The 11,764-nt window shown below is 42.4% G+C and overlaps 1 protein-coding gene across 2 annotated transcripts in view; it reads left to right on the forward strand.

Moving 5' to 3' along the window:
* LOC141077476 (inter-alpha-trypsin inhibitor heavy chain H3-like) overlaps positions 1–10,835 on the forward strand; it is a 31,735-nt gene extending 20,900 nt beyond the window's left edge. For both annotated transcript variants that reach the window (XM_073564433.1, XM_073564432.1), the window contains exons 15-24: positions 294–326; positions 1,385–1,405; positions 2,940–2,960; positions 3,064–3,081; positions 3,232–3,273; positions 3,418–3,534; positions 3,649–3,817; positions 9,085–9,230; positions 10,455–10,530; positions 10,632–10,835. In XM_073564433.1, coding sequence (XP_073420534.1) covers positions 294–326; positions 1,385–1,405; positions 2,940–2,960; positions 3,064–3,081; positions 3,232–3,273; positions 3,418–3,534; positions 3,649–3,817; positions 9,085–9,230; positions 10,455–10,530; positions 10,632–10,764 — 776 coding nt within the window. In that variant the 3' untranslated portion in view covers positions 10,765–10,835. The remainder of the gene's footprint in view (positions 1–293; positions 327–1,384; positions 1,406–2,939; positions 2,961–3,063; positions 3,082–3,231; positions 3,274–3,417; positions 3,535–3,648; positions 3,818–9,084; positions 9,231–10,454; positions 10,531–10,631) is intronic.
* The last annotated feature ends 929 nt before the right edge of the window (positions 10,836–11,764 follow it).

Here is an 11,764-nt window from a genome sequence, read left to right on the forward strand (position 1 = left end):
TCATCAGGTTTAACCCCATCTCTTGTCTGAGTCTCTTTCCTGCGCTCCTAAGACCGGTTTCCATTTGCTCATTGCTCCTATCCTCCATTGGAGGTTTTCGGCTGGAGCTGCGGTAGAGACCTGACATCCTTGTCTGCCCCTGGGTTGCTTCCTAAGCGCTCCTTTATGACCGCTTATCACTGACCCTATCTGCAGTAAGGGCTCACACTCCATACTGTGCGTTACATGATATACGAGATATAACAAAATGTTCCTTGATGTGAAGATTTAGCAGATTTGCTTTTTCCCCTCAGATGCTCTGTATGACGATGATGCGCCCCAATATGGTAAGTGAGAATATTTATATCAGGTGACCGCTTTATAGCACAATAATGCGACCGGTTCAGTGCAGCAACACAGTGGGCATCACAAGGAGCGGATGAATCAAGGTACATAGGGCAGGATCGGTGGGCATAAATGGAGCAGGGTCGGTGGGCATAAATGGAGCAGAATTCTGGGTATGATTAGAGCAAGATGCATGGGAATGGATGGGCCAGAATCTGTGGGCATGAGTGGAGCAGGGTCAGTGGTCAGGTTACAAACGTACAGATGTTTTACCAATGTATTGTATATATTTCTGTATATAGTAATTAGTAAGACACTGTCCTGCTCCTCTCCTACCTACAGATTGTAGTTCCTCCTCTCATCCTATAGGGTCTCTGCTCACAACCCTCTTCAGTCACCACAGATAGAAGACAGGGAGAGGAGGGAGATGCAGCTGCAGCTTCATTCTGTGAGTGAGACTTTAAGCAGTTGGAGGGAAAGCAGCAGATGGAGGAGACTTCTAATGAGATAGAGCACAACAATGGGGGTCACACCAGGAAGAGCCCACCCTCTACGGCAGGCAGAGCTTTCCTGCTATGTGTTGGGGGAAAGTTACAATTCAGATCAGTCATTTCCCGTCTTACATTTCCCGTGGTCGGAGTCAGTCAGTGTGGCCACTAGAAGCCAATCACATAAAGGCACAATGGCAGGCGGACATTCCTACAGACTCCCGATACTGCTAAGCATGGGTGTGGCTGTAAGTGTAACAGGCGGGGCTGTGGTTATGACAGGGGCGGGGCTGTGGTTGTGGCAGCAGAGGGACTGCGAGTGTGGCAGCAGAGGGACTGCCAGTGTGGCAGCGGAGGGACTGCGAGTGTGGCAGGGGCAGGGCTGTGGCAGGGGCAGAGCTGTGGGTATGACAAGGGGTGGGTATGTCGATGTGACAGGGGCGTGGCTGTGGGTGTAACAAGGGGCAAGACTGTGATTGTGGCAGGGTGGGGCTGTGGGTGTGCACACAGATAGTGCTGGAGCCGGCGGTGTCTCGTCAGATCTGTATCTAACACTGTGCATTTCTTTTTAGAACAGGAGTTGCACTATTACGGTGAGATCTGGAGCTTTCTATTCTCCTTTTTTATATCATGTAAATAATCCCGCACCCGCGTGTCCTGTAATGCCGATATACTGCCGCACACGGTGACCAATCCACTCAGTATGTAAAGCCGAAATCACGCCGCCGGCCGGATATCGTAGCCACGCCGTCATCACTTGCCACCAACATTAAGGGTCTGATTCATTTTTTCATTTGCATCTTTTTCATATGTTTTTGGTGTTTTTTGCTCGGTTTTCATTTATTGCTCACCTGCTTTTTTTTCTTTATTTTCAACATTTTGGGTGGAGTTTAGAGTTCCTCGGTGTTTTTGCCTAATTAATCGATTGCATCCTTTTAGAAAATCGGAAAGTGTGTTGTGAATGTTCTTCGGACCCCCGTCTCCCCCCCCCCCCGGAGCCCTGTTATGTGCGCCAGATACAGTATGTTGGAATCATTTTTGCACCATTTTACAAAACATGTGACTTTATGTGCTGAAAGGACACAAAAAAGGTGAAATATAAAGAGAATCTTCTTTACTTTGCTCATATTTCATGAATCACCATTTTTGTCATTTTGAAGAACTTGGCACAAGAAATATCAACAAATAATATAACACAAAAAACGCAAATGATGAAATGTATCCAAAGTGTAAAAAAACAATCGCCATACAGTGCTCCAGTGATATCTCCTTACAGTGCGCAGATAACAGCACCATACACTGCCATATAGTGTCCAAGCGCATGTTATATTGCCATATAGTGTCCAAGACCATGTTATATCGCCATACAGTGTCTGAGCCCATGTTATACTGCCATAGTGTGTCTGACCCCATGTTGTATTGCCATATAGTGTCCGAGCCAACTTTATATCGCCATATAGTGTCCGAGCCCATATTATACCGCCATATAGTATTATGGACCATGTTGTACCGCCATATAGTGTCCAAGCCCATGTTATACAAATATATAGTGTTTGGGCCCATGTTATACTGCCATATAGTATCCGGCATCATATTATACTGCCATATAGTATTCGGGCACATGTTATACTAGTATCAAGCCGATGTTAAACCGCCATGTAGTATTCGGGCCCATGTTATACCGCCATATAGTGTCCAAGCTCTTTTCATACTGCTCTATAGTGTTTGGGCCCATACTATACTGCCATATAGTATCCGGGACCATGTTATACAGCCATATAGTATCCGGGACCATGTTATACAGCCATATAGTATCCGGCATCATGTTATACTGCCATATAGTATCAGGGCCCATGTTATACTACAATATAGTATCCGGCATCATGTTATACTGCCATATAGTATTCGGGCACATGTTATACTAGTGTCAAGCCCATGTTAAACCGCCATGTAGTATTCGGACCCATGTTATACTGCCATATAGAGTTGGAGCTCATGTCATACTGTTATATTGTCTCTGAGCCCATGTTATACTCCCATATGTCCAGATTTTTCTAGATGAAATGTTGCCTGAGTCTCCTTTACAAACGTTTATGTGATTCTGTGTCTTTCTTTCTCTCCCTATAGGACACCACGACATGGCGGAAGGTAAGTGCTGCACGCTCCCCTCTCCCAACTTCCCTAATATTCTCCTGTGCAATTTAGTTTTTTGAAAGATTTGCATCTAATTTATGATTTGTGTCTTTTTCAGATTTAGACCAGGACCGTGGTGCGTACCCTTTACGGTCCCTTTATATAAAGGCATAGATTTAGCACCAGAATTGAGGGTGGGTGAACACCCCAGTGCAGGGAGGAGGGGTCTGTAGTTTTGTGCGAAGTGTGGCTGAAGTCGCTGACATCTTCTCTTCTTGATATCTAGGAATCTCCATGATGACAATGGTGACTTACATAGCGCCAACGCGTAAGTTGTTTCTGTTGGGAAAGTTGTCCTACGATGTAGATTATGAGGCCCCTGCCATTCGCTGAACCTCGGGCCCCAGACACAAACTCTAGGAAGTAGGAGCTAACTTTCACCCCCCCCCCATTTTTCGACTATTTTTTTCAGCATCCTGTGAGATGTTCCACGTGATAATAGGAAATCCAGATGAATCGGACAGAATCTGCGTCAGGATCACGGAGGCGGATGGTGCTGCTGTCGGGTTATTTCACGATGGAAGGACCGGTAGGTGACTACTATGTGTTTAAGGGAGGACGCCCAGCAATCATCCCTGCCGCCGCTTATCTCCGGTGCCTGATGTCAGCAATCCTAGAATACAGCGCAACATTCTCTCTCCAGGTGTCACAGTGAACGGAAAACTGAGCGAAGACGGCGACGGCTTTGTAAGATTTGGTCTGCAGAACAAGAACTTGCAACTGAAGATCGATGTGAATGAGAATAATATCACCGTAATCCATGAGGAACACGTCTCTCTGTATGACTGGACAGCGGCCATCGAAAGTCCGGGGTCAGTGAGGCTTCGATATAAATCCTGATACAGTGTAACCTCATGGATCAGTGCTGAGTCCACACTAGAGTTGAGCGATACCATCCGATACTTCAAAGTATCGTATCGGATGGTATCGGCCGATCTTTAAAAAAAGTATCGGTATCGCCGATTCCGATACCGGAAGTCCCATTCAAGTCTATGGGACTTCCGGTATCGGAATAAGAAAAACCCTTTCCTGCCCTTGTACAGCCTCTCTGGGGTCTGTACGGGCCTTTCGGGGGGCTGTGCCGGCCTGCCAGGGGGTCTGTGCAGGCTCCGGTGGTCTGTGCCGGCCTGCCGGTGGTCTGTGCAGGCTCCGGGGGGCTGTGCCGGCCTGCCGGGGGGCTGTGCAGGCTCCGGGGGGCTGTGCCGGCCTGCCGGTGGTCTGTGCAGGCTCCGGGGGTCTGTGCAGGCATCGTCCGATGGGACTACAAGTCCCATCGGGCGATGCCTGCTACCATGACAGTGATTGACACATTAGCCAATGATGGGACAGTAGTAGTCCCATCATCCGGCTAATGTGTTAAATGTAAAAAAAAAAAAAAAAAAAAAAAAAAAAAAAAATTACATGCTACATACATACAACATGCATACTACATACTACATACATGCTACATTCATACTACATACATACTACATATATACTACATGCATGCTACATACATACTGCATACTACATGCTACATACATACTACATATATACTACATGCATGCTACATACATACTACATGCTACATACATACCACATACATACTACATATATACTACATGCATGCTACATACATACTACATATATACTACATGCATGCTACATACATACTACATGCTACATACATACTACATACATACTACATATATACTACATACATGCTACATACATACTACATGCATGCTACATACATACTACATGCTACATACATACCACATACATGCTACATATATACTACATGCATGCTACATACATACTACATATATACTACATGCATGCTACATACATACTGCATGCTACATGCATGCTACATACATACTACATACATACTACATGCTACATACATACCACATATATACTACATACATACAATACATTCATACAATACATACATAGACATACAGTACATATAACATAGAGTAACATACTTACCAATACTTGTCACATTGTTCCCCGAAGCCATTGTCGTCTACGGAATAAATATTAACATAACAAACCACAAAAATACTCACTCACGATCCGAAGCAGTCCACGAGTGTGTCCCACGACGATCTTGGGTAGAGAACTGCAGCATCAGCTGTTGCTGCCGTTCTCTACAGGCTGCAGGAATCCAATGACGGAAGGTAGGTATCCTTCCGCACTGTATTCCTCCGCCACTTAAAAAAAAAAAAAGTCCCTAGTCTCACTTTATGCCATTGCTGTGTGGGAATTTCCCACACAGCAATGGCATAAAGTGAGACTAGGGACTTTTTTTTTTTAAGTGGCGGAGGAATACAGTGCGGAAGGATACCTACCTTCCGTCATTGGATTCCTGCAGCCCGTAGAGAACGGCAGCATCATCTGATGCTGCAGTTCTCTACCCAAGATCGTCGTGGGACACACTCGTGGACTGCTTCGGATCGTGGGTGAGTATTTTTGTGGTTTGTTATGTTAATATTTATTCCGGAAAGACAATGGCTTCGGGGAACAATGTGACAAGTATTGGTAAGTATGTTACTCTATGTTATATGTACTGTATGTCTATGTATGTATTGTATGAATGTATTGTATGTATGTAGTATATATGTGGTATGTATGTAGCATGTAGTATGTATGTAGTATGTATGTAGCATGCATGTAGCATGTAGTATGTATGTAGCATGCATGTAGTATATATGTAGTATGTATGTAGCATGCATGTAGTATATATGTAGCATGTAGTATGTATGTAGCATGCATGTAGTATATATGTAGTATGTATGTAGCATGCATGTAGTATATATGTAGCATGTATGTAGTATGTATGTGGTATGTATGTAGCATGTAGTATGTATGTAGCATGCATGTAGTATGTATGTGGTATGTATGTAGCATGCATGTAGCATGCAGTATGTATGTAGCATGCATGTAGTATATATGTAGTATGTATGTAGCATGCATGTAGTATATATGTAGCATGTATGTAGTATGTATGTGGTATGTATGTAGCATGTAGTATGTATGTAGCATGCATGTAGTATGTATGTAGTATATATGTGGTATGTATGTAGTATGTATGTAGTATATATGTAGTATATATGTAGTATATATGTAGTATGTATGTAGTATGTATGTAGTATATATGTAGTATGTATGTAGCATGTAGTATGTATGTAGCATGTATGTAGCATGCATGTAGTATGTATGTGGTATGTATGTAGTATATATGTAGCATGTATGTAGTATGTATGTGGTATGTATGTAGCATGTAGTATATATGTAGCATGCATGTAGTATGTATGTAGTATGTATGTAGTATGTATGTCGCATGCAGTATGTATGTAGTATGTATGTAGTATATATGTAGTATGTATGTAGCATGCATGTAGTATGTATGTAGCATGCATGTAGTATGTATGTAGCATGTATGTAGTATGTATGTAGTATATATGTAGTATGTATGTAGTATATATGTAGTATGTATGTAGTATATATGTAGTATGTATGTAGTATATATGTAGTATGTATGTAGTATATATGTAGTATGTATGTAGCATGTAGTATGTATGTAGCATGTATGTAGCATGCATGTAGTATGTATGTAGTATGTATGTGGTATGTATGTAGTATATATGTAGCATGTATGTAGTATGTATGTGGTATGTATGTAGCATGTAGTATATATGTAGCATGCATGTATGTATGTAGTATGTATGTAGTATGTATGTCGCATGCAGTATGTATGTAGTATGTATGTAGTATATATGTAGTATGTATGTAGCATGCATGTAGTATGTATGTAGCATGTATGTAGTATGTATGTAGTATATATGTAGTATGTATGTAGCATGTAGTATGTATGTAGTATATATGTAGTATGTATGTAGTATATATGTAGTATGTATGTAGTATATATGTAGTATGTATGTAGTATATATGTAGTATGTATGTAGCATGTAGTATGTATGTAGCATGTATGTAGCATGCATGTAGTATGTATGTGGTATGTATGTAGTATATATGTAGCATGTATGTAGCATGTATGTGGTATGTATGTGGTATATATGTAGCATGCATGTAGTATGTATGTGGTATGTATGTAGCATGTAGTATATATGTAGCATGCATGTAGTATGTATGTAGTATGTATGTAGTATGTATGTAGCATGCAGTATGTATGTAGTATGTATGTAGCATGTAGTATGTATGTAGTATATATGTAGTATGTATGTAGTATATATGTAGTATGTATGTAGTATATATGTAGTATGTAGTATATATGTAGTATGTATGTAGCATGTAGTATGTATGTAGCATGTATGTAGCATGCATGTAGTATGTATGTAGTATGTATGTGGTATGTATGTAGTATATATGTAGCATGTATGTAGTATGTATGTGGTATGTATGTAGCATGTAGTATATATGTAGCATGCATGTAGTATGTATGTGGTATGTATGTAGCATGTAGTATATATGTAGCATGCATGTAGTATGTATGTAGTATGTATGTAGTATGTATGTAGCATGCAGTATGTATGTAGTATGTATGTAGTATATATGTAGTATGTATGTAGCATGCATGTAGTATGTATGTAGCATGTATGTAGTATGTATGTAGTATATATGTAGTATGTATGTAGCATGTAGTATGTATGTAGTATTTTTTTTTTTTTTTTTTTTTTTTTAACATTTAACACATTAGCCGGATGATGGGACTACTACTGTCCCATCATTGGCTAATGTGTCAATCACTGTCATGGTAGCAGGCATCGCCCGATGGGACTTGTAGTCCCATCGGACGATGCTTGCACAGACCCCCGGACATCAGCACAGCCCCCCGGCAGGCCGGTACAGACCCCCACAGGGTGCACAGACCACCGGCAGGCCGGCACAGCCCCCCGGCAGGCCGGTACAGACCCCCACAGGGTGCACAGACCACCGGCAGGCCGGCACAGCCCCCCGGCAGGCCGGTACAGACACCGGGCAGGCCGGCACAGCCCCCCGGCAGGCCGGCACAGCCCCCCGGCAGGCCGGCAGAGACCCCCGGAAGGCCCGAAATGACGGCGCATCATGATGCGCACACACCGCGCATCATGATGACGTCAGGCCGTCAATCAACTGAACTTCCGATTCCGATGCCGAATTCCGATATTGAAAAAATATCGGAAGTCGGTATCGGAATTCCGATACAGCAAGTATCGGCCGATACCCGATACTTGCGGTATCGGAATGCTCAACACTAGTCCACACGCTTCAGAGTGCACGTGCGTCGCGGTTGGCGCCATCTCAGAGGTTATGCTCAGTTTTTTGTTAGGGTTTTGTTGATATATTTGACCATAGTGAGGATTTCCTATCAGTTTGCATCTATCAACTTCTATTAATTGCAATTTTTCATCTATTTTCATGAGCTATATTTCCCATTTTGTTGTTGTCAGGTGACTCTGTAGATTCTGGTGTTTTCCCTATGGTGATGTCGCCTCTTCTCCCCTATCGTGTGATCCCATTTCTAACCTTTGGCACCAGATAATATGTAGCACAGATTTTCTTGTGTCTCTGGGATACGGCAGAAGTATCACCTGTTGCTGATCACAAATACTTCTCACATTTGTTCCTTTCATGATTTCGCCACTTTTGGGATATCATTCTTCTATATCAGAACATTTACGGTTTCATTCATGTTTTTGTCATCACTTTACAAATAAGTTATTTGCTCATCCACCTGCAATTACTCATTTCATTTGAGGTTTGTTGACCATTGATATTATTTGTTCATTCTATATTGGGTCTCGTGTGTATTTGTTTGTATCCATTTATTCAATTCTTTGTTTTTCACATACAATCATTCCTGCATTCATTTATTCTCTCATTCTTTTATTTGTTTTCTCCTTCATTGTTTTATTCATTCATCTTTATGTCGTTACTTGCGATCTTTCCTGAGTTCGTTTATTTGCTCCTTCGCCGACATTCATATACTTGTTTACTACTTTATTTGTTTTCATTCATCTTCAGTCACATCTGCACATTTCTCCTGGTTTCCTGTGATTTTTGTCTAAGAATTTGTGATTATGTTTTGTAGAGTTATGAAATTAAATAGTAAACAAATTACTTTCCCTCTCGACATCGGAGCCAATTTGACCATCACCCTCAGCGGACACTCGCTGCACCAGTCCTTTTATGTGGACGGCAGATACTCCGCGGTGAATGGCACTATTGGGGTTATCGGTAGGTAGTGAAAACAAAATATTGTCGAAAAATGGTAACTGACGGATGAAGGAAGCATGGAGGAGGCAGAGGAGACAGGCGAGGAAAGGAGAAAGAATCTAAAAGGGAGAGGAGAGGAATGGGGGAAATAAAATAAAAAGGAGATGAATAGAGGAAATAAAAGAGAGAAGATTAAAGGAACGGGGGAAATAAAAGAGAAAGGAGAGGAATGGAGGAAATAAAAGAGAGAGGAGAGGAATGGAGGAAATAAAAGAGAGGAGAGGAATGGAGGAAATAAAAGAGAGAGGAGAGGAATGGAGGAAATAAAAGAGAGAGGAGAGGAATGGGGGAAATAAAAGAGAAAGGAGAGGCGAGGAAGGGGGAAATAAAAGGAGAGGAGAGGAATGATGGAAATAAAGGAGAAAGGAGAGGAAAGGGAGAATAAAAGAGAAGGAGAGGAATGTGTGAAATAAAAGAGAAAGGAGAGGAGAGGAATGGGGAAAATAAAAGAGAAAGGAGAGGAATGGGAGAAATAAAAGAGAAAGGAGAGGCGAGGAATTGGGGGAAATAAATGAGAAAGGAGAGGAGAGGAATGATGGAAGTAAAAGAGAAAGGAGAGGAGAGGAATGGGTGAAATAAAAGAGAAAGGAGAGGAATGGGGGAATTAAAAGAGAAAGAAGAGGAATGACATAAGTAAAAGAAGGAGAGGAACGGGGGAAATAAAAGAGAGAGGAGAGGAACGGGGGAAATAAAAGAGAGAGGAGAGGAATGGGGGAAATAAAAGAGAGATGAATGGGGGAAATAAAAGAGAAGGAGAGGAGAGGGGGAAATAAAATTGAAAGGAGAAGAGAGGAATGGCAGAAATAACAAAAGGAGAGGAGAGAAATTGGAGAGATAAAAGAGAAGGAGAGGAGAGGAATTGGAGAGATAAAGCGGTAGAGGTATAGGGGAAGGGATAGATGAGCAGAATGGCAGTGAGAAGGGAACAGGAACATAGCAATAAGGGAGTGGATGGGAGAGAGGTTTGGCAAAGACTAAATGGAGGGTAGGAATGAGATAGCAAAATTCATAGTCAAGAGGAAAGGGGAGGAGTGAAATAAGCAACAAAAAGGAGAAGAGGACGAATGTGGGAGCAAACGTGGAGTGAAGCAATGAGTAGCAAAGGGTGGAGAAGGTTTGAGGAGGGTGGAGGACCCCCTTCATGACATGGGACAGATTCACTTTGTTTCACCTCTTGTATTTCAGGTCAGATCGTTAACAGCGATATAAGATTATCCGCAGATTCTCTCCACGTTGGTGCGAAGGTCGTCCCCGTTACAAGGTAGAACATTATTATATCCAGGCATCACCCCTGTTCTTACCCCCGACCTGCAGAGACCTCGAGGAAACCAGCGGCCACATAACTGTTTATTTTCTATTTAGGACGCCAGATTGTGATTTCACCACACACGGGGAGCAGCGCCGGGGCCACTGTCAGCACGTCCGCCTCAGCCCAGGCAACCCACTGCGGGGAGCTGGATACATTGTATCAGACGTCTTCACAATTCCACAGTAACAAGGACAATAATCATGTAATGACACAAAGTGGCAAATCTGTGACCGGATATTAAACCGTTTCCCTCTTTCTCTGTCAGTCATCATCATTGTAGGGGATGAGGCTCAGGGAACCTGGGACTCCAGTGATACATTGTAACGTGCTGTGGATGACTCGATACATTGTAACAATCCCTCAGCTGCGAGAAGCTTTAGGTTTAGATGTAAACAAGAGTATTGTCATTCACTGACAGCAAGCGGAAATCCTACATATTGTAAAGGAGAAATGCAAAGCTTTATTATAAATAGATAAAATACTGGAACCGAATCAGAGAATGATTCATAAAACTTTTTTTGTTTGTTTTTGTCTATGGCTCGACTTCACCTCAACGCGACCCATAGAGACCCAAGGATCGGTTCTCACCAACCTCCTGCTTCATGAAGTGAATGGCAGAGCTGCAGTGAAGACTGACACTTCTATAGATAGTGCAGTGTGAGGAAGGAGCCAGAGACGTATAGAAAGCTGGGTGACAACCTCTGTAGGAGGTGTCATGTCATCTCCGATGGTTGTCAGAATGCTGCCGCCTTGTCACATGAGTTCATTATCTTTCATACATTTATTAGTGAAAGTTATTGGCGCAGAAGCGTCTAACCAAACGTTTCACATAATATAAATAACTTCAGGGGGAAACAAAGCCTAAAAGAATAAAAAGCAAAAGCATAACACCCGATGTAAGAGCAGAACAGTGAGTGCAGCTCTGGAGGTGACTGAAGGATACGACACGATGTAACAGCAGAATAGTGACTGCAGCTCTGGAGGTGACTGGAGGATAAGATACAAAGTAACAGCAGAATAGTGTCTGCAGCTCTGGAGGATAAGACACGATGTAACAGCAGAATAATGCCTGCAGCTCTGGAGGTGACTGGAGGATAAGATACAATGTAACAGCAGAATAGTGTCTGCAGCTCTGGAGGATAAGACACGATGTAACAGCAGAATAATGACTGCAGCTCTGGAGGTG

Source organism: Dendrobates tinctorius, unplaced genomic scaffold, assembly GCF_039654945.1.
Source record: "Dendrobates tinctorius isolate UK_male_01 unplaced genomic scaffold, ASM3965494v1 ptg000455l, whole genome shotgun sequence".
Taxonomy (NCBI): domain Eukaryota; kingdom Metazoa; phylum Chordata; class Amphibia; order Anura; family Dendrobatidae; genus Dendrobates; species Dendrobates tinctorius.